This window comes from Lipophrys pholis, assembly GCF_963383615.2.
Source record: "Lipophrys pholis genome assembly, chromosome: 14".
NCBI lineage: Eukaryota > Metazoa > Chordata > Actinopteri > Blenniiformes > Blenniidae > Lipophrys > Lipophrys pholis.
Window position 1 is genome coordinate 17592506 of NC_137633.1, and position 24286 is coordinate 17616791.

General features: G+C 41.4%; 1 protein-coding gene across 1 annotated transcript in view; it reads left to right on the forward strand.

Annotated features, from left to right (window-relative positions):
* The window catches only part of dlgap2a (discs, large homolog-associated protein 2a), a gene marked incomplete at both ends in the record, with an annotated part of 71575 nt that extends 52972 nt beyond the window's left edge, over window positions 1-18603 (forward strand). The window contains 5 exons of the mRNA XM_080479450.1: window positions 10349-10437; window positions 10560-10999; window positions 11090-11181; window positions 16793-16945; window positions 18397-18603. Coding sequence (XP_080335576.1) covers window positions 10349-10437; window positions 10560-10999; window positions 11090-11181; window positions 16793-16945; window positions 18397-18603 — 981 coding nt within the window. The remainder of the gene's footprint in view (window positions 1-10348; window positions 10438-10559; window positions 11000-11089; window positions 11182-16792; window positions 16946-18396) is intronic.
* Window positions 18604-24286: the final 5683 nt, after the last annotated feature.

A 24286-nucleotide genomic window follows, 5' to 3' on the forward strand; every position in this document is an offset into this window, starting at 1 on the left:
CTCAGTGTGAAGGGAGCACTCGTCCATTGATATACCTGCTTCCTGCAGAATAGGTTTGGGGCGTAGCTGGAGCTGATTGGATAAAAGCAACCTCTGAATAGGTCGACAACCGAGCACATGGCAAAGCAAATACACAAATTCACTGTCGATTAACCCAAAAAAAAATTTGGGGAAGAAACCAGAGCACGCAAGGCAAACCCACAAAGGCACAGGGTGAACATGCAATCGCTACACTGAAAAGTTTGAATTGAGGAACCATGCTACCTCCTCACAGAAAGCCCCCCCACACTAATGACAACAGTGCCATGTCACTGACTTCATCAGATGAAATCTGTTTGCAACACATCTGAACACATTATGTTGAATTTCTGTACATGTGTGCAAGTGCTATTTTTTAACACGGTTATTTCAAATGTACAGTTGTGACTTAGAGTACAATCTGAAAAACATTGTGGAGGAAGCATACACATAATTTACCATAATTGCAACAGTCACTTATCGTATTTACCAATTTCAATGTATGTGTGATATGGGTTGAAAGTAAAGAGAGTTAAAGCTCGATATTTTAAGTCAAGCAAAAAATGGGGACAACGTGTGTTCTGATTGCATTTTCAACCCTGAGATGTTTTAATATTTTCTATCACAAGGCACAGACACACTAGTCCCAAGTTCATCAGCGCTGCCACGCACGCAGTCCAAGTAGGGCATTTTGATTGCGCGAACTTAAACTATTAATGGCTACATGATAAGTTTCCATCCATTCATCTTATATTGCCACTTCATCCAGATTATGGCGCTTTCACACTGGTTAATGCAGACCAGATTGTGCAACAGTAACAGGGTCATGTTTCAATGACTACTGGATGTAACACAGAGAGCATTACAATACGCGTTATTATGCTGCATTCTTATATAGAGCAATGCAAGCCCTTAGAGAATACAGCATGCGTATGAGTATTCTGGTGTGTTGTTGATAATCACACATTTATAAAGTCATCTGCATCCCTCATTGGACTGCAGAACTTTCTCAGATCAATCTTCTATCATTTGATTTCACATTGCATTCGGGCGACACCACACTTCGACTGCAGCCCACTGCTTCAAGCCAATCTCTGAACAGCTGCTTCAGTTTAGTTTTGGTTAAAAGAAAAAAGAATTCAACTTGGTCGACCTAAATACATGTGATGTGAAAGCACCGTAAGGTTCACAGGGGGCCGGAGCCATTTTCAGCTGATACTGGGCAAAAGGCAGGGGAGTTATTTCATATCTTTGGAATATTAAAGGAAAACCAGAGTTTTCAATGGAAACCCGGCACAGAGAGAATATTCACACACATTCTGCACATCACAATAACTCCACCGTATTATGTAAACAACTTTGATTCTGATTTCGAATAATCTGTAGAATGACAATAAAGGCTTTACTATTCTAATATGGGGTTAGGGTTACTAAACTCTGCACTCAGGCCCCATTGAGAGGACGTTTTCAAGTGAAAACACAATACCTCCGATGCATTTTTTGTATCCATTTACACAACATCAGTGTTCAAAGCCACTGGAAACACAACTTTTTAAAAAACAGTTCCCAAAGTGAAACTTTTTGACGATGCTCCATCTCTGCATGCACACCACAGCCATAGTAAATAGTTCAGCACATAAGCTCGTAGATAGACAATAACAACAATGGCGGCCTCCAGAGTGTCATGACTCCTAGTCCATAATCTCATAATCTCCTGGGACTTGGTAGTTTTTTTTGTTATAGTTGAGAGTCACCGCGATAACAATTCAACTTGGTTACTGGTCCCTAATAATATCTGTGCACTCGTCATTGTCATTGTGCTCTGTGCGCATGTGGGTGTGTGTGTGTGTGTTTGTTTGTTTTTTTCCATAAACAACCAACAGTGCAAACGCATGCTAACTACATTGTTTTCACTGTTTTCGCCATTTCCATGCAAACAGACATTGTTTTCAAAACATTGCTGTGTGAACCCAAAAGTTTTCTGAAACAAAAATGCAAAAATGATGCATCATTCACTTGTTTTTATGTTGTCATGTAAACAGGGTCATGAATATACTCAGTGAGTCTTAAGTGTGAACCATTATTTATCCCGTTCAAGAAAAGTGTCCGCATTTTGTTTGCATGAGTGTCAAGGCCATACCATAAAGGTGAATTTGTGTAAACCTGCATACTTCAGGCTGCAGAAATGCTTTGTGCTGAGCACAACAGGCAGAAGAGAAACACTACGCCAGAAAAGATTTCAGATCAATTCTTCAGATCTGCTAAATGAAACTAAATCATGTCATTTGTTGCTCATTTGAAAGACAAAATGTGTGTGCAAGGACATGGTTTTGGGACTTTCAGTGCATTTTGTACCAAGAAGCATAGCTTTAGTTTTTGTGTTCTTCTACAAAATGAGGCACTAGAACTGTGGTGTGACTTCTTTTCTGGCACTGATTGGCTGAACTGACAATGAGACCCAAATCTGTGTTGTAAAAATTCAAAGTGTGATTGAAATTGAAGGCTGAACTAAATCTTAAAAAAAAAAAGAAGCTTTTAGTCTCCTGCTGAATAGCAGACTGGGCAAAGATGAAGTTTTCCAAGTCAGTGTCAATAATGTATTTATTTCAGAGACATCTGCAGTCGTCAGTCAGGCATGTAAAATGCTTGCCATGTAATAAAAATATATTTTATTTGAAGGAAGTGACTGGTTCAAAGTAAATAAAGGTTTCACAGCAGGCCTCAGTAATTCCCCGCCTTATGAAGAAATCCTAATTCAGTCACTCTCATGCAAAAACACTCCTCTCTTTGTGCATTTGTTCATTTTACTCTCTCCCTGAAGCGTTCCCTCCCCGGATGATTCAAGCAATTATCCACTCCCCCGTCATCAAAACGTCCTCGTCCACTCTCTCGCTGCCTTTGTCTCACGAGCTGTGCTGTGAGGATTACTTTCTCCCTTTCGAAACCTCGCAGCTTTCAGAGTTTGTGTTTCATCTGATCAGGCCACCTCACCGCACTAATGAGGTCTAATTTTAACAACGGAAGTGCAACATCAACACCTCATTGACATGCCTCACTGAACTTCATGGCGAGCAGAACACAGTCGTGGTCCCGCTTCCTCAAATCAGCATGAAGGCATAGCTGATTTAATTCATTCCTTACCATTCGAGGGGTGAACGGATCAGAAATATCGGGGGGGGGGGGGGTTTGGAATAAAGCACAGCAACATTATTCCTGTCTATTTGAGGAGAGGATGGTGAATTTGATCTGGTGTGTGCTGCTTTTATGCTTTGGAGGCAGTATTGAGCTTGTTCTTTATTGTTTGCTAGAGCTTCAGTCATCATATACACCTGCCGCTCCATCAAATCGACCAGTGCTTGCTGCTTCTTGTCTTTACAGGCATTAGCGTGACCATGTTGTACAAAGTGGTATTACAAGATCAGTTGATTTGCGAGCTGGCCCCTTATATTATCTCTCCAAGAGAATTAATCAAGCATAACATGTGTGTTTTCAGTGATGGTCATAATTTACAAAAGCATTTCAATTTTCTACTGCAGGTGTTTGAAAGCCGTAGGGAATCGATTGATTGAGCTTTTATCTTTAACTGGAAAATGGTCATATCAAAAGGTACATGAGTGATCTAATATTTCATCAATGTCTGGGTACACTGTAAAGAATTAAAAGTCTTATCATGGTTTCCTTTGACTTGTGCAAATATAATTTTTTTTATAGCCTCAGGTCAACACAGCGCTGTTCCCTGGTCTGTGATTTTTACTTCCTTCTTTACATGTTTGTACCAATCTCTCAAGACATCATAAAGTAAACCAACTAAAGACCACCGTATCTGGAGAAAACCTCAGCTATCCCAGATCGATTCTCTCGACCGAGGGTGTGTAACCTGAGGCTATGGAGCCTCTCTAGCGCCTCATTAGTGGCTCCCTGTAGCTGTGACAAAATCATGTTAAATTAAACATTTTGATTATGAGCAGACAAATGTGCCTCTTGAATGAAAGAACATTTCAGTAGTTTGTAGATTAATGGTTGAATGTTCACTTATATGGCACTTTCCCATTGACTGTACGGTCTGTTAGTGACATTCACTCGTTCACGCACACATTCGCACTGATGTAGGCAGCTGCCATGCAAGGTGCTCAATCCGTCTATTGGGAGAAGTTTGGGCTTCATTGTCTTGCTCAAGGACACTTGGACATATGGGCAGGCCTGATCGAACCTGTTAATGATAAATACACTCGCTGGATAAAACAGTTAAATACGACAAGAAAATACTGGCAGTTCTTGATTGTAGATGAAGATTGTCAATGAATTTATTTGGTAGAGTCTCATAAAAGTTATAGACCTCTGCTCTCGGCTTAATTTTATGATTCTGCATGAGGAGTCTGGCACATGGGAATCTGCTCCACCTTGATCAAATTAATGCTGTATTTACCAGAGAAACAGTCTCCTGGAAATCTTACATTTCTTTGTAAAGTCTTGATTTCATTCAAACGCAATACAAAAAGACAAAAGAAAATACTCAACATGTCGAATTAATATCAATAGGACCTTTTTAAAATGTGCGACTACAATAATCAAAATGCAGCAGTCCTGTGTACATCTGCACACAAACGTAGTGTTATACAATACACTATACATTACCTCGTACAGCAGGGATTGCTCTTTCCTTCTCATTCACGATCTGCTCTGTGCAATCACAAGGTCATATTGATGTCTTTGTTGAAAGCCACCATTTCAGTTTCTGAACTGTAATGTGTTGCAGCAGGCAGGTTTGGACATTGTAAATATTGATTTACCGCCAAGACCTCCCGGGACCCTTTCATCATATCTTATGAACAATCAGGCTGCTTTGCCCTCTCCTAGAAGAATAATTAACTCGAATTAACCTTCCTTTGTATTGATTCCACATCACTATCTTTGAGGAGGTCAACATATTTCCGATCTTTGACCCCGAGGCCTCGGTGTTGTCTTGGCTTCCTGTCGTCGTTTCTCTTGGGAACCGTTTTATTGCCACCGTCACTGTCTTTTCAGTGCCTCACCTCGAAGATGTGCTTACATTCTAAGGGGCCGAAAGATTTATTCCCAGTAAAAAGTTTTAATGAAAGCTGTAATGAGGTCGCAGGAGAAGAAAAGTCGAAGCCTTCAACCTTAAACACAGTGACTGGCTGGGAAAAGTCGCCAGGTGGTGTTTGTGTGTTTTGGATGAAAGGCACAGTGACTCCGTTCAACTTTTTGCTGATGCTCAGAGTTTTCACACCTGCGCCGACGCCGTGACTGTGATTACTGATGCAACCTGTGTCTCTACATGCAGATTTCTCCATGCATATCTCCAAAAACCCCTTCAGGTTAGGGCAGATGTTCTTTTGTGCATAATCCTTTGTCCTTCCTCTTCTGGATGCTTTGTTTTCTTTTAAAACCTTCAATACTCTTTTAACATGAACAATGGCAAGTATATAAACATTCATACGGACCAAGTTGGATTGCTATGCCGGGTAACCATCAACTATAAAACTACCAAGTCCCCGGGGAATATGGACTGGGAGTCATGACACTCTGGAGACAGCTGTTGTTGTTATTGTCCGTCTACTCATACATGTACAGAAGTACTATTTAGTTTGGCCGTGGTGTACACAAGCAGTAGCAGCATTTCTGCAGTCTACACAGAAATGGAGTTTGAGCATTTTCAAGTGGCTCCGTTGTTGTGTAAACGGGGCCTTTAAACTCATTCCCTCCCCACTAAGCGTCTCTCAAACAGCTTGACCGAATACAAAGTGTCTCACCAAAAATGTACTTTAACACTGACAGTCCACACCACAGGTGGGATTGACATTTACCCACAACCGAAGCACAATCCCACTCCAAACCAGAGTCCATCTCATTGCACAATACCACAGTGAAGTGAAGATTTATCCGTGTCAAATGGTAGACTCGTCAAGATGCTTTTGGATGATCTTGAAATAGCTTTTCGCGATGCAGCCTTGGGTAATATTTCACCAATTACACACAATTAGAGACTCGATAGAAATGGAAAGTGTAAACTGAGAGAAGCAAACTAAATAAATCATGCATTCTGTCCTACAATGTTTTTTCTCTTTCTTTACTGCTAAATTCAGGGTCATGTTATGGAAAATTAAATGCGTGTACTCGATGCCAGCAACGCTTTGAATATGTCCATTAAAATATCTGCTTTTGCTCGCTTTGTCTTGCAGAGGTAACAATCCCTACCCTGCAAACTTGAAGCAGCGAAACTGAAAATTTTACCGTGTAAACGCTTCTATATCAAACTCAAAGGAAAAGCTATGTGGTTATTTTGTGGAGAACACATCGCTGTGTTCAAGAGGTACATTATGAATCACCATTACCATGCAAAGTACACTGGGAAATACAAGACGGATGCAGCAGCTTATTGAAACACACTGCTTTCCATTATGATAGATTCATTCTGAGCAGCAGTCCCAGTTTTTCATGTGGCCCTTTGGGAAAATTAATTGCAAACCTCTTTGCAAGCCACTGTTTGCAAATAAGGTATTTTATGCCGTTTTCATATGCAGTTTGGATTTAATCCTTTCTAGCGGTGAGGTCACCAATTGCAACAACAAAATATGACTTCAATCTTCTTGGAGGAGAATCTATAATAGCTTCAAAACATGCGGGGAAAAAACCCCTTTACAAGTCAATATGTAAGTTGTTATGTCTGGTCCACTAAAGAAACATAGGTTGGAGTCTTTATATCTATATAATGCCAATTTATAGTTTTGGTTGATCAACAGTGTCTCATCACATTTGCAGCCTCATTCCAAGAAGAATCGTACAGGCTGAAACCTTTCTAAGTAGACAGGGTGAAAGAAAAACTAGTCTTCAGTCAGCGAAGTTGGGGTGGGGATGGAGGGAGGGGTGAAGTGGTGACAATAAACCAGCAGAGAAACTGTGAAAGCAAGACAAAGAGAGGAGTCAAAGAAAGAAATACAACTATAAAGAGATGAGCAAATGGAGGAATTAGAAAGACAAAACTTTCATAGAAGAAAGCGTTGCCAAATAGTGAACACTAAAAGGTTTCCTCAAAGAATTTCGCACGAGGCTCCTGGGAGTGGAGCAGAAACTCTGAGCCTGATCTCCTGGGTCATGCAGATGCAGGCTGGATCCTCATCAGTCACTCTGTTTCCCAGTCTCATAAAGTTCACTCCTGTTGCCTCATCTGGCGCTGAGAAGGTCTTTGAGCTGTCAACACATGCCGCTGCATCTCCAATACCAACCGATCTCAAGTGAGAAATGCTTTCTTTCCTTTTGTCTCATTAAAAGGTCTTCAGAGCAGCACTGGTTGATATTGTGTGAGGATTTATTATTAATTCGTACTTATAGTTCACCTCTTTAACTAACAAATATGACAATTTGTTCCCAAACTACCATATTTTCCCACATAAACTGTCACCGGGTGAGTGTGTTTGCTCTGTGATGAAGTGGCCACCCTGCCTGTTGCTCATAGTCAGTTGGGGGTTTTGTTCCAGTACCAAAACAGGATAAGGCAGTAAGATGGATGGATAGATGTCCAGGAAAGCGTGAGGTTGTGAATAAGAGGTATTTACTTATCTGAGTTTGTCATAACAAGATGCCTTGCAGAATCGAGTGCAAACCTGGGAAATTGCCACTTGTTTATATTCTGAAGGTTTGTTTTTTCTTTCGTATGTCCATGAGGGTGAGTGTGTCCACCAGGGTTCCCTCTGATAATTCATGTTTATAACTGTATATATAGAGCCAAATACAACACAGTCATTTCAAGGTACTTTTACAGAGAACAAACCCAACAATTCCACGTGAGCAAGCATAAGCGTTGGAAATTATTTTAACAGGAATCGTGTTTAGCAAATCAGATGTGCAAAAGGGTCTGCAGCTTTTCTTTGAGGGTATCTGGAGGAAACCAGGAAGCAAGGCGGGGAAGCATTGAGTTAAAGTTTGACAGTTGTCAATGACATCGATAATATTTGAGATTACTCGTGTCCTTTTATCCCAAAAAGTTGGGACACACTGGTCCAGGAGAGAATCATCACACATAATTTGCTTGTCAAATTCTGGATGAATCCAGAAGTCAACTAAACACCAAAAGTGTTTTCGCAAACATGTTTCATAGTCTAGATTCTTCTTGATAGTCATAGTTGGTTTTGGCTTTCAGGAAAAACCTTTTTTGGTAATGTTTGTATTCGACCAATTTACAAAGACCTTGAAGTGTGCTGAATTCCACTCTCAGGCAAATAGATTGCGCTTTCATTTTAGGTTTTTCAGTTGACATCAGGTATAAACGGAGGTACTCCGATGAGGATTTTGTTTACATTATTGCTTGTGTTTGTCACAAGTTTGGATGACCCCACACATACAAAAAGAAATGCGATATCATGGAGTTGGACATGTTATCAAATATATTGGACCAAATATATCTGAAGTTGTAAAGAAAAACAAACACAATACGATCTGTACAAATGTCCACATTCTATATTTAAGAAGGCACACACACTAAAAAGTCAACTCTTCATTGTTTCATTGCTTTCATCAAGTTTGAGCCTGTTTTAATGTGCGTAAACCTTCAGTAGATCAGGCCCAAACTGCAGTCCACCGTGACTTGACGGTAGGAAAGTCAGCTGTTCTGGAAACTTTTCGGAACTTTGAAAGAACATAAATTCTGACTGCTGCCGAGGAGATGCCCTCAAGAGTGGCCAGCCGCAAAAATCAACAAGTAATAGCAGCTCAGACTAAAACATAACAGGCTTCAGTGGCAGACACGTCTCAACTCCTAGAAGCACAATGTGCGAATCAGCCTTTGTGCTCAAATTACTGCAAAGAAACTTCTTCTGAGAGAAACTACTAGAAGAAAAAACACAGCAGAGACTTTGAAAGTCTGAACTTTGATCAAAGGAGTCCACATTCGAGATTTGCCGTTCTGATTGTGTCTTTGTGTGCTTTTCTTTCCATCCTGCTCTTGTGTGCTGTTTTCACTGTTGGCCATTTATTCAGAAATCCCACCATAATCTACAACACCACGTCATCCCATCTGGCTTCTGATTATTGGGCCATGGTTTTGTTTTGGTTTTTTTCCAAGACACTGAGCCAAAAGTCACCCTCAAGATTTGTGGATTTGTTGTTGTGAGGAATCCCAAATTCCTCATGTTCCTCGTACGTCCTTTTTAACACAGTAAATCTGAAAACATGATTAAGTATTGGGGGAGAAATAAGCATTTTCAGCTCATTTAAATGTTCAAAACTAAAAATAACTTAATTATGTGACATGTAATCAAGAGGCTTTTTGCAGGGCCGGTTGGGAAGCTTGTCCCATATCACATATAAATGTTTTGGTTTTGGTTTTTTAAACATGGAGCTCTTACACCAGGCAAAACTTGACCTGCTGACCATCATACTCTTGTGAAACATAAAGGTCACACTATTAACTCTTTGATTTAGAACGCACTTTGTACTGTGGTATGTTGAAAATTGTGGTTGCTTTATATGCATTTTGCATAGAAATGGGTTTTTTGTATTTGAAGACTTTTAGTTGACTTTACATTCCAGTAAGTTAGACTTTACATTCCACTTATCTCTTATTTAAAGTGTTACACAATGAGCTTGAAGTGTCCCAACTCTCATGCTGCACATGCTTCGATCAGAAGTTTTGTTTGTATTCCAGCATTCTAAATGTTTTTTTTGCATTATAAGATTTTGCTGTTGGAAAAAAGCACAACTGTTTTAGATGGTTGGTAATTCCTTTTGGATTGAACTCTGCAACTGTTGTGACTGTTAGAAAACTGTTCAAGGTTTCCATCCAAACACCTTCATCAGTTGTGATAAATCTTCAGTATTACATGTGCTGAAGGTGTTTGAACACCAAAACTTGCTTTCAGAAAAATCTTCACAATAGTGTTACATCCATAGTTTCACTTTGAAGTTCACTTTGAATTTGTATTTGTCTCCATTACAATTGCAATTAATTCAGTTTTAAACAACTGTGTTTAATCTTACGCTCCACCTATTTGTTATTTTTTTTTGTTGTTGTTTTTCATGGTTTCTTCTTGCTGGGAAATTTCATCCCCTCTGACCTTTATTTTTTCTTTCTTGCCGCCTCTTAAATAACTGTGGTCATTTCTCTGCAAACTGCAAATCCTTTCAGGAAACCCTCCTCAGTCATGCTGCCTTTGCAGCTTCTATAAATCATCCGGTTTTTATTCTGCAACGTGCTGTGTACAGTTAAGTTGCTTTGTCCAGTCCCAACCCAATAATCCCAGAAACACCGGGGAACGAGCGGCTGCTCATATAATGAGAAGTTCCTCCGCTTTGTGTCATTTCCTCACATTAGGTGGAAGCAGCCACGGACTCTGAGTCGGAAAGCAAAGGCTCTCGGGAGTACCATTCTGTGGGGATCCAAGTGGAGGGCGACAAGAAAGGGTGAGCTAATGACTCTGGGATTTGAGCCCCGAAGCAAAGGTTCAATTTCTGATGTTTGATCTCACTATGAACAGTCGCCCCTTGGCCCGCGGCATTATGTGTCTTTTATCTACGTCTCTCAGGCAGGGACGGTTCAAACGCTCCAACAGTGTGACTGCGGGCGTGCAGGCCGACCTGGAGCTGGAGGGCTTCCCCACCATGGAGGACAAGGGCCTGCAGTTCGGCGGCGGCTTCCAGCGTCACTCCGAGCCCAGCACGCCCACTCAGTACGGGGCGGTGCGGACCGTGCGCACCCAGGGCCTCTTCAGCTACCGCGAGGATTACCGTACCCCCGCCGAGCCCCCCAGCCCGAGAGAGACCACCAGCGAAACCACCTGGCAGCTCGAACCCCCCTCCCCTCGGGAGAGCGCCGCCTCATCGGGGGAGTCCGGGCGGGTGTCGCCGTCCCTGCGCAGGGACGGGAGCTGGTTCATGCAGCTGCTCCACAACGAGACCAAGAGGATGGAGGCCTGGTGTAAAGAGATGGAGACGGAGGCTGAGGAGAACGACCTGTCAGAAGACAGTCAGTCATCTACTAGAATGTTTTGTACCACACTCTTCTAAATATACAGCAGTTTTACATTCTACTTGATGTGCTCTCTGTGTGTTTCAGTCTTAGGTAAAATCCGAAGCGCAGTGGGGAGCGCTCAGCTGCTCATGTCCCAGAAATTCCAGCAATTCTACTGGCTGTGTCAGCAAAACCTGGTAAGAGATGATTACACTGGAAAAGGAGATTTAAAAAGTCATAAATGTCTTTCTCTGGGCTTTTCAGGACAAGCAAATTCCACACGAGGAATGCACTCTAAAGTATTTACCTTGATGTTAATGAGATACCACAGCTAACGTAGAGCTGAAATTACCAGTAATCTCCATGAATTTCCAGCACAGGAAAAGGAAGAATTCATACTTTATTGATTCCTTCTGAGGAATAATTTCTCTGCAGTTAAGCCATCCTATTCATGGATTCTTGAAACCAACAGTGGAATGTGGACCTGCAACTCCCTTGACACAAGTTGACTTCTCTAACCTCAAGGCCAATGCTGCACATCGATAAAGTTAATGTGTTATAGATAAATGTCATGTCTTTGTTGAATTTCATCAATGATATTGATTCTGTAGCCTGTTTTATATTATCGATCTTCATTCTACTTGCCATGTGATTTCTGCCATGGTGAGCTCAGCTAAAAAAATACAATACAAAAATCATTTTAAAGTCCCTTATAATGCAATGTTCACGTCATAATGTTTTTCGAAGAGTAATATGTGTCAACTGTCATCTCTCTCACTTGCTGGCTCCACCTTTTAGCAAATGTGTGCTCATACAGGCGATTGAGAGATTTTCCCTTCATGACCTCAACTGGGGAAATAAGCACTCCAGGTAGTGGATACTCCCTTTGACCCTCCCACAGGTAGAAAACAGCCGCTTCTCAGTAGAGCTCACGAGAGGGAGTTTCAAACTGATTGAAATTCAGGAAAAAGGATGGATTTGGAGAAGTACCCTTAAAATACAATGTTGTTGGACCTCTGACAACGATGTGAAATTGTTGAAAAACTGAATAATATTGAACCTTTAAGTTATCACCGTCTTACATCGTCGTATGACTGAAGTTACTTAAGGGTGACGTTGAAAAAGAAGTAGGATTTTTAGTATTCCAAATGCTTTGAGACGTAGTCATCCATCCAGAGATGCAAAGTAGAAAAATCCTGCCTCCTTTTCAAGTTGCATTTCGGTCACATTGAGTTTTAAAACTAGAATTAGGACCGCTTTAGGATTCAAGCAAGTGTCATTCTGCACAGCCACAACAATCCACTTCACATCGTAGTGTTACAGGAGAAATCGGCATGACTGTGAAAAATCCACAAAGCAATACGTTTGCTGTGAAATAAACTTTGAAGCAGTTCCGCCGCCCTTTCTATATCCTCAATAGCTTTGTTCTCCAACCTTCAATACACATTTAATGCTTTAGCCGACACTAACAAAGTGAATCAAAACTCCCTGGATATGTCATTGATTGTTGAAAGCAACAACACCAGGGATCGATAGATAGCTATCCAGCACATTTTTATGTGACCTGAACATTTTTTGAAGAGAACAATACATTAGTGTGGCTGTGCGGTTATTTCCAATGGGTCAATTTGTCCAGAAAAGAGGAGACGTAGAGAACGATGAAAATGGATCTGAACATACAGACGGGGGACGCTGCATTGGTGAAGGAACACACACAGGGTCAGGGATTCCTGCCTCGGATTTTTCACCACTCGTTGTATCGATTCGAGCCAAGTACCCAATATTTCAAATGAAGCTATTGTGCAGTTATGAGGGATAGCGTTGCTGTTTTTTGCAATGTGCAGCAAAAAACTGCACATTCAGGGAGAACTTGGATTAGATACTGTGAGCTGGCCTCACAGAGCCAGTACTTCTTTCTCTCTCTGAGGGCGCCAGCGTTATGCAAGTTTAGTCAACTTTCTTATTAAACAAAAGCTCAGACCTTCAAGTTTTATGAATACATATGGAACAATATCAACTTAAACACTGGCTTGCTGAGATGCCCACAAATTAGAAGCTTAAAAAGATGCCAGATCTTGTTTTGTCAGCCGGCCTCTCTCCAACACTTGAGTCAATTTACAGAAAGCCTGAGTTAAAAAAAAAAAATTTAAAAGAAATGCTCCAAAAAAACCAAACTGTGGGCTCGGCGAGCTTCTCCTCCTTCTCCGGGAGGACTTATGAGCACACTGACGCAGCCGGAGCTTAAAACTCGCCGACTCCCGCTAAATCCATCAGCTCTGGATATTTGAAGCCATAATACTTCAGAGGCAGTTTACAGAACATCCCAAGTGGGAGTTCAGGGGTCAGAATAAAGCTGATGAAGTGCTGAGTCTGTTCCCACTGTAATTAGAGATAACAGCAGTGTATTCTGTTTCTGGCATACTTTACATGATGGCTACTATGATATTTAAAATCCAGGGTAATTTTGATGAAATCCTCTTCTGTATGAAAGAGAAAAGTACTGACCTTGTATAATCCAGACTTTTTTCATCCATCCACATGCTTGACCTGTTTTATAAAAGAGAGTTGTGGGGGTGTAGAGCCAAATATGAAATTAGGGGACAAATCCATCATGGGGCCACACCAGAGGAACAGAATACCACATGCAAAGGTAATTTACAGTCACTGATTAACCTCAAACACATTTTTGGGGGGAACGTTTTAAACCCAGAAGCCTCATCATCCACAAGGAAAACATGCAAACTCCACTATGAAGTAAGAGTGTCCTCATAGGACTAGTGGAATACTTAAGGCAGGATGGGGGCCATGCAGACAACCATGAAGTAATGAATATACTTGTTTTCCTCACTGCTCAAGCAGTCACAAACCAGGAACAGAACCAGTAACACAAACAGTAAAACAACCAATCACTGCTGCCATTCAACCTCCATTTGGGTGATTTGGGGTTCAATGTCCTGCTCAAGAAGAACTCCACATGGACAAATAGTGTTGCTACAATAATGCCCCCATATCTGCACTTAGACCCCGTTTACGCGACATGTACCGGACCTCCAAAACACAACAAAAGTTCTGCATTTTCAAGTGAAAATCTCATCTAAATGTGCCCTTATAATCATGAAAGGGCTAGGACTGAGCCCTCTGGAGTGTTGTGACTGTGTAAACAGTTTTGGAATATACCCAAAAATACTAATCTTTCCAAAAAATACTGAGAAATAGTTTGTCAGGATGGCTAAAGGTTGCTATAATTCAGTTTAACTGAGCATGTTGTGATATATATTTTCTGCCTGAAAAAAAAAAAAAACTTCACTGAGTGAAGTCTGACAAGGAATCACTAGTTCAGCTTTACTTGCGATAGCGGAGCACTTCTCTTTTTTGGAATATGGCATAGTAGCTCGTAATTTTGCCTGAAAGCAACATTTTATATTTGTCACGTACAATAGCCCGCTTTGGAATTACTTGTAGGTGCTAGTTAGCCTCGCTTAAAGGTAGCAGAGCGTATAAGACTTAAGCAATGCTACTTCTGTGCTCTGGGTGGCAGCAGTGAGTCACTGTTAATGAGTTGTACTGAGTTACTGAGTTGCTTCAGTTCACATCATATTTGATTCTTTATGTGTCCTCATAATGAATGCAGGGAGAGTGACTCACTACATTATCTACTGGCACAATGTGGTATTACAAGACAAACCAGAAAATTGTGTGTATATATAGATAGCACTTCCTAAAAATAAAGTTTTAAGTGCTTTGACAAGAGATAAAATGAAAACCAGAATTACATTTTGATGGGAATCTCAGAGAAATTTAAAAACAGCTATTTGAAAGGCCCCATCCCCTTAAAGCGGGTCTGTAAAAGTGACTTCTAAGTCATTTCACATTGTCACATTGTATGCTTGTTTTTTTTGTGTAAATCAGTTCATGAATGTTGAAACCTTAATTCCAGTTTGAGCTCATCCTGCATCTCCTTGATGTATTGACTTTCTTAAAAGAGGATGAGTTGGCAGGACATGATGTCACATTGTAATGCAGAACAAAGACCGACTTTAAACAAAATGAAATCGAACGAGGAAGTAATGTAATAACTCACTCTAGACTCTTGCATGCAAAACCTCAAGAACCATGCTGTTCGTCCGGTGGACCGTCAGACAACAGCAGGAGCTTTCAACAAGCACAAAGTCTAAATGTCACCGGGTTCAAACCACATGAAGCTTCGGGGTTATTGAGTTGAGTCATCGCAAAGGACTTTTAGCATTGGTGCACTCCACAATTTGTCCAATCTTGGATCTGATATTGAGAAAATGTGGTCATGTTGTCTTGGTACAGGTTAGAATGAATCCCTTCTCTGGCCTTTGCATTCCTTCTTCTGCTATAAGTTTCTTTTCACTTGTTCACGGTGAACAAAGTTACTTCCTAAGCGGACTAAAAGAATAAAGCCCTGATTACACTTTTCAAGTGAAATTGCACCGTTTTTGCATTTTGTTTTTCTGAAAAGTTCCCAAATTTACGCAGCAACATTTTGAAAATGATGTCCATTTACAGCAGCAGCGTTTCCCCGCATCTACACAATGATGACGTCTGAACGTTTTTTGAAAAGTTCCACCTTGGGAGCTGTCTTGAAAAAGTTACGGTTTTGGTCACTCCGAGCACGGTTGTTCTGTAAATGTCCCGTACATGTAATGTATTAAAATCCAAGAAAAGAGTGGTTCCCTCTCTTGACTTACAAGTGAAAATGACACCGTGCTGCTAACTTGTAAATGTTGGTTGAATGCCAAAACTTTCTGAATCTTCACATTGAAAAACATTTTTTTTCAACGATTGATCCATAAATTGCACTTGTTGACGATGCTACTTAGAGGCCTCCATATATGATTGACACCTGCGCCACATTAACCCCGTGAATTTGCAATTTCTGTCATATTTCCACACATTGTAATACAAAGCCTCACCATAAGGTCCTGCGGGAGTTTCATCACTGGTAAATGACAGTTATAAACAAAGGTTACTGACATGTACAAATTCAGTTCAAGTCAATTTCCTGGAATCAGTTAGAGGTTCGCCATGTCTTCGCCACACAGATTAAAAAGTAAGCAAAGATTGCACAGTTTGAATATTTAATATTGAGCTAACAATGACTGTTGCCTCTTCATCTCAGTGCAAATTGTGGATCTCAGACATTGTGTTCTGCATGAATTATAATTCCATTTGTGAAAATGTATTAAAAACCTGGTGTAAGAGTCATAAATCAAGCAAATCTTTGTTCTTTATGTAACATTTTTGTCCCTGAACATCGCTTCCCTTCAAGCGTAAATCTGTGTTTCCCTGTTATAACTCAAAGTGTTTTTCTTCACGTGTACATACGGTGAGCCTAATGGACCGCGGTGCAGTCCCCGTCATTATAAATACATGTGAACAGTTCATTCAGAGGCGGCTGATTTAATGGGAGCCCAAACACAAAGTAATAAATTTCTACCAGTAATTGGATTTCATCATGACTCATTAAAAACCCGCAGCAAACTCGCTCGCAAAAATCTCGCTCAGACAATGCAACAGCGCATCTCAATCAGGTGTGCTTTTCTTTCCACGAATGGAGTGGTGAATTAGAGCAATCTGAATAAAGGCAGCGTATTATTTTAAAACCCCCATTCATGGGATTTCCAGAGGATTTCTCGCCATCGCAGGGTTGTAATTTTCACATTCCACAAAAAGCCTGATGGGCCTGATAAGGACCTCTAGTGGAATCTGAACAAAAGTGCAATGAAAAGTAGTGCAACGAATAGGTCTGTGTGTCATTCACGTGTCGTCTGCTTTCCGCAGGACCCCAGTGCCATGCCGCGACCCACCTCTCAGGACCTGGCTGGGTTCTGGGACCTGCTGCAGCTCTCCATCGACGACGTCACCTTGAAGTTTGACCAGCTGCAGCAGATCAAGAACAACAACTGGAGGCCCGTCGACAGCCCAGAGAAGAAGGTGAGGAGTCCTGCTGAGGCTGCTAGATCGGGGGCGGGGCGACTCATTTCACCAAGGTTCACCAAAAAGGGCCGAGACATAAGTTGACTTCAGTTTTGCTCAATAAGAAACTTGATAAGCGTAATAAGAAGCAGTTTGTGTCACTATTATTGTAAATTACTGTTGCTCTGCGTCACTTTTAGTGACACTCAGTTTTTCCCAGTCTGGTAATCATGTATCTTTTTTTTTTTTAATTTCAAGTTCATTGATTAAGTAATACAACTTCTGCTTTACTTTTCTATTCAGTAACCCTTATTTCCCTAACTGTGAATCACCAAATTTGTAAAGTAAAAATTGTGTGCTATGCTAGACAAGGTGCCAGACACCATGCAGCAACCAGGAATGTATTAATGACAATAATGTTTAAATGTAATAAAGCCATTTAAAAAAAAATTCATTTGATTTACAATGTCCCAGTGACATGACCCTGAGAGTCGGTAAAGCAGATCCATCGGGCCACGTATGGCCCCTGGGTCTTTTGATGCCTTATGATGACCGGCTCTGTGGTATATCGTCTCAAAAGGCCACTTGAGTTTTATGAAAATATTTAAAATACTGGAACTGATTAAGGGCTCCTCGGAGAGATTAAAGAAGGAGGATAAATAATGAGACGGATCCACCGTCTGAAACCCTTTTCTCCTTGAAGCCCTTTCAGGAGTCGAAATCGTTACACATGTGAACTAATTTATGGATCGATTTGTTGTTTTGCACTATTATTAAGGAACGAGCTTGTGATTGAGCGACCACGTATTGAGCTCTCATAGCAGCATCAAAGATATCTCAGCTCAAGCTTCAGTGTCGTGTTGTGTCCGCTGTGCTAACGAAATTTGTTAATACATCCATTTCTCTGAAATTTGTACAATTTGCTCGGTGGGTTTGTTGGGCCGGATTGGAATCTCTTGTGAGCCTTATTCTTGATACTCCTGATGTGATCCATTTGACCTGGTCTTTTTAAAAACTGAAAAAGTGTTGGCCTCCTGATATAGAATAGAGGATATTTATCTTATTTACAATAATGTGGAACTTTAAATACAGCAGGTAACACATTTAACTCTCATTCGATCTTGCACCAGTCAAAGTTCACCCTGGAAGAATGGAACATAATGGTGGTGAACAAATCCAGAGCCAGTAGCCTTTTAAAATGGCTCATTTCCCAGAGCAGCTCAAATAACTTTTGAAACCGTGAGCTAGTTCACCTACAAAAGGTCACTTGTTCCAAACGTCCTCGATGATTAAAGTTTATGATAATGTTTCTATGGATTCTTTCTAGAATATTCCCTGTGGATTTTCCACGAGGCTGCCCGCTGCCCACTGGCATCATGTTGGGTTCCGACTCTGATTCTTTCAGTAACCTCCGGGTCCCCAGGTTGACGGTATGATCACATTTCAATTCTTCTCTCTTCTTCTTAAAGCTACCAGCTCCCGTACCAAAGAAGACAGGCCGGCAGAAGAGCGTGATAACCAGGGAGAAGTCTCTGGACCTGCCCGACAGGCACCGGCAGGAAGCTCGTCGACGGCTCATGGCGGCCAAGCGGGCGGCCTCCTTCCGGCAGAACTCCACCTCAGACAGAGCGGACAGCATTGAGATCTATATTCCAGAGGCTCAGACTAGACTTTGAGAAGACAGGGTCGGGGGCCGACTCGTGCCCCCACCCTGTCCTAAACACCCACCCACCCACCCCGCTCTCCCTCATTTAAATAACTTTAAAACTAGCCTTTTTTCTAGACTGCTCCTCTCTCTCTACTCTTCCTCTCTCCATCAGTCGTCTGATCCCGATAGCCATCCTCAGTGCCCATCGCCAACACCATCGGACTGCAGGATGTGCCATGGCTCTTTTCCCATCGCCAGAATAATTGTTAGCAAAAATGTGCATCTGACACGGGTTAGTTTGGGGGCTTATTTTTATTTTCTTTTTTTCTTGACTTGCTAGTGGTCACAATGCCCAGCCCACGGGTCCTCTCATCCAGTGTGCTGGATGGGTACGTACAGAATTTTTCAGCATTTGCAAAGTGCCATTTAAAAAGTGCAGCTTTGGATACCTACCAGCAACCAGGCCTTTGAGCTATCTAAACAAGAGTAAATGAGAGAAATTATATTTATTTGGAGTTGTTAAAAAAAAAAAAGGTTAACGTCAGTAACATTTCGGTATTTTTCAATGATTTAGAATTATTTATGTTTCTATGTTGTTGATTTTTTTTTTTTTGGGGGGGGGGGGTATATATTAATTACAAGACAAATATCTCTAAATTGTTGTAAGTTTGAAAACTTTAAAAAGTGCCAATGCTTGAAATACCTCAACTTATGTGCATGTGGCACTGGTCATCCATCCAAGGTTATTCAGGCAGCCCTTAATAAGCTCTGGACGGGGGTCAGTGTTGTTGGGCGGGAAAAAGAACGCAGCTTTCTATCCAATCCGGTTGTAGTCAAACTTTCTTTGTGGTCTGGATTGGTGGAAAACGTCCTGACACCTCATCTACATGCACATTTCAGTCAACCTTCCTCTATATCTCATGTTCCTGTTGCCAACATATTGACATTTACTTGAAGCTGAAAACATGCAAAGTCTTGTGCCAACATTTTCCACCCCGTTAATGCAGTAGGAAATAAAAAAGAAGGTTTGTGAAACTCTTTAGATCAAGATGTGTAGACAAATGCACTTATGCACTTATTACAATTCTCTCTATTTCCAAGGGAAATGTACAAACCCATGTTCACAATAGTACTGTTGTATTTTTGAATTGTGAGTGGGAAGAATATTCATCACATGTTTATTTGTTTTGTGTTTTCTTTGCCTGCTTGCTCATGCCTCGTGCTTTTTGCAAATCTGGATATGTTTTTCAATGCCGTGGCTTGATCAAGCACACGCACACGCACACACACGCACACACACGTTTTCATGTACTTAACCGCTCTCAGGCGCTTTCATGTTGAGCCCTCAACCACAGTTAATGAGGAGTGATTTTTAAAAAAAAAAAAAAAGTCAAAACATAAGCAAAATATCAGCGCACGCTCCCCTTTAATCTGAGCAGCGCTTCGTAAATTTCCATGTTTCTTGAAAAGTTTCTGTGATGGTTGAAAGTCTCCCAGAGCAAGATCATAACTGCCTCCCTCCAGGAAAAGATGGGAAATAATGAAATGAAATTGGGGCAAAGGCATTCCAGAGGGATCTAAGCAGCCAATCTCAAATAACTCAAACTTTGCAAGTAAATTGCTGAAGGGAAACACATTAGAAACAGGGTGGTAGCTGTTTGTGGCGATGCAGAGCCATGTGTGAGGCTGTGAAGTGGTGAGACCAGATATGACGGAATGCTGAGAGGCACTCTGAGAACTCTGCGGCTCCTCATAGATTTTGATCCACTTACAGTGTGTTTAGTGACTGAATTAACTACAGAAGCTCATTGAGCGCCCGCGCATAGTGGATAGGTGATTACTTCCGAGTGTCATTATGATAAATATTTGACCTGTAAAGATTTCGAATTTAAATTTAAATCACCAAACCGCAAATCAATATGATTGTAGCATACGAGCGATGGCGGTCATGTGCAAAAGTTAGTACGTCCAAACTGTGGAGATTTACAGCGATCGGCCATAACGTTATGATCGCCGACAAGAAAACTGAATAACGTGAGCAAAAATAAGCAAGCGTATTGATTCAAGCCACGTTGTGAAGCCTAAGCAACAAAGTGAGATCATCTGGAGCTGCAGCTCTTGTTCCCAGTCTGCAGTCCTCCGCTGCTATCAGAAGTGTAACTGAGCTCTAGGGTGATAGGGGGCTAATGCTCATTGATGCATGTGGGAAGTGACGGATGCTCGTGGTGTAATCCGGCAGCTGAACTCAAACCGCTGCGTTCGTTGCTTTTTCTGTGTGAGAATACGCAGTGCATCACAGTGTGTTGTTTTGTGGGGCTGTAAAAAAGCGGGACCCACATGATGACCGGTGTAACTTCATTATGGGCGTTAATTGCACAGGGAGAACATGCAAACTCCACACAGGTCAGTCTCCAAGCGCTGAACCAAACCAGGGATAATCCGGCTGTGAGGCGAGCGTAGCTGACCACTACACCACTGTAGTGCCGCCACTCGTACGGAACAACCAACAGAACAAGTCAATCACTTTCGTCACGGGTGAAACACTTTATTACAAATATCTTAGAGGGATTTTTTTTTTTTTTCATTTCCTGAAACAGTGAATTCTTCGACCTTCTGTTCAATTCAGTCTGATTTATGTAGCACCAAATACAAACACCGTCATTTCAAGGCACTTTTACTTTTCCCAACATTTCCACATCATCAGCGAAGGTAGAAAGGAGATGCTCCTTCTTAACAGGAAGAAACCGGTCAAATCAGAGACTTTCTGCTGCTCTTCTGAGTTTTAGATGTTTACATAAGATCTATTAACCAGATTCTAACTATCTGTACCTACTCTGAAATTTATGATGGATTTTAAAGTGTCTTTCCAAATGTTGTCTTCACTCCTGATATAACACTCATTTGAAATATTTTGAAGTTGTGAATTTCAACAATCAGGTGTTATGAAATGATGTTTCAAGATGTACAATTCACCCCTTTCAGAATCAATCTTGGAAAACTGTCTTCAATTAATATCTGTTAGAAAGTGTATTACTCAACTAATTTATATTGAATTTTACAAATTATAGTTACAAAATTTCAAAAAAGGGTTAAACACTCGGAAAAACGCGTTTTTAATCTGAAAAGTGACAGGCTCTTTTATTGTGATGAACTGATAATGGTTATTTTTAACGAAAAGCTGGGGGTGATCATATCTGTTTGCCTGCAACATGAAAGGGTTAAAGACAACTGGACGCGCGTTGATGTTTTCAGTACGTTTCTCTTCTCATTCATCTTATAGATTTCATCAGTTCTCCAAATTAGATCTTTGAGCAACTCCAGTTGCCTTTATGAAGAGAATTGAATGAGGACATTGTTTGGAGGTAATCCATAGTTTTAATGTCAGAACAGCCATTCTAATATCCTTTAGGTGTACTTACTTCCGCACATGTATGTTAACTGTTGGACATTTACAAATTCATCCAACACCTACTGTACTTCTGGTCCAGATTACTGTTTTGAAACCAGAACCCGTTTACAATATGAAAATGGAAGATATTATATATATTAATGATGAGGCTTAAACTATTATGGACAAAAGCTACAATTCTGCTCCTCCAGTAACTTTGACGTTAGTCTCTACTGATTCAGGTCATTGACCTAATAACTAAAATCTAGTCCGAAAAAACATTTAGCTCAACCTACTAAACGGTGCTGCTTTTTATTTAATTAGTAAAGTGCAAGAGAAAACAATCAACCGAACACGAAGCACTCTCCGCCGATCGGTGCACCGCCTAAAAATCTATTTTCATGACTTGGAAATATTTTGGTTGAGTAATTGTGCCAGAGTGCCTGGCGTCATTACGGGTGGAAACATCTCCCTGGATCTGAACGTTTTGTGTGGGTTTTTTTATCGACCAGCGGCTTGTATTTGGTAGCCCATTGCCGACACTCAGAAAAGAGAGAGTGAGTTTAAAGTCAACCGGCTTGATTTCCCTGTTTTGACCCACGTGTAACCTGACCTGCATCCCTCCGTCGCACGCGGAGGCGAACGGCGTCCGTGTGCCGTCAGCTGCCCGTCTCAGCGCACTTCAGATCGATCAGGGGCCGTTGACCTGCGGCTCTTCGGCCTCGTTCTTGTATCTCGAGCTCGCCCTCAGAAAATAATTTTTTTTTTAAATTTGTTGCACAGCAGACGAGCGTTTAAAGGCTCGCAGCCAGAGATGCGACGCTGAAGGAGAAAAATAAGGAAAAGTTTTAAACAGTGGGAAGTTTCATTGGGGCATAGTTGTGGTTTAGCTGCCAATAAAATAGCAAATAAGGAACGTTTGTGAAGCTAAAACAGCTAAAAAGATCATAAATGCAGCAAATACTCTATGTAGAAAAACTTATTTGACCATAAAGGTCGCAGGCCCCTGCTGCTGAATATCATTTATTTACTTACACATTACACGTGCACCAAGCCCTTGATTAGATGAACCCTTCACCTCTCCAGTTATCAATGTGTTTTCCACCCGTTTGTTTCGGACCTCTCTTTCTGTAGCAAAGCTCGGAGAATAGATATTCACATCGCTGAAACAAGTGTTTCAGTCCAACAAACCAAAGCTTGCCGTACAGTGACTGTGTTTTTTGACACTTACAGATTGAGCTTTTTATAGCCTGTTGTTGTGTTGAAAGGACATATAGAGAGAAAGAAGAAAAAAAAAACACCTGCCTCCTGGTTTGTCATCGCCTTTTTTTCTGGAGAGTGTCTGGGTGTGTGATGCCAGGCGGTTGGCAGAGCCGAGACGTCCCCCTGCTGTTGCCACAGTGGCAGGCAGACGGCAGAGAGACAGACCCGGCCTGACATATGCTGGCTTAGAAGGGAGACGAGAGCATCGCGCCGAGCCCCAAGCTCGTGGCGCTGGATGCTGCAGTGTCGCTGGAAGGCTATTCCTGCGAGGTTGGTAATTTTCAGCCTGCCTTTTGACTGAGCAAAGCAGCTTATGCAAGACTCCGGGTCCTCGGCGAGATCAAGCAAACAGCCTCTTAGGCCTCGTCTGAAGCTGGTGTTGATGGATGTATTGCTGAATAGTGGCCTATGCTGGAGAACTTGAGCATCAGCACTACATGTATTTGCCTCTGTCAGTCTCTGCTGTGCCAGCTTCACTGAGGGCTGACACTAAAGCCCCTATCTCTCACTGGGCTGCCACTGCGTTGGCTGAGTTTGCAGGGCCTCGCAAACATGTTGCTTGACTGTTGCCGTCCATGTCTCAAACCCAATTTAGTTTCCGTAGAAAGCGAGAACAATGACAATGGCGCCTCCCGCGTGTCGGTCATTGCTGGATTATAGGACGAGACCTCAGAGTCATATGATCAGGAATACACAGCACGCTTGCATTCTTTTGCGAGCACCAAAAATCTAAGTATTTATTTGAAGTGAGTGTCCGAAAATCCAAATTCCAACCCAGATTTTGTTTCAGAAATACAAATCCAATTAGATTCTGAGTGAAAATGATCATGTTTTCTTGTGTTTATTTGTGTCTTCAACTCAAGCTGTGGCAGCCCAGTGAGCTAGATAGTGGCGCCTGAGAGCGGAGAAGTTTTTCTGTATGCAAACTGAGCCAGGCTGTGAAGGAAATACAAGCTCTTCCTGTAAGTCTTCATGGCATTGCTCTGAAATCATATATTTCATGATAAATTATGGATGAATCCTTTCAGACTGCCATATAAAGTAGCAAAAAACGCATGAA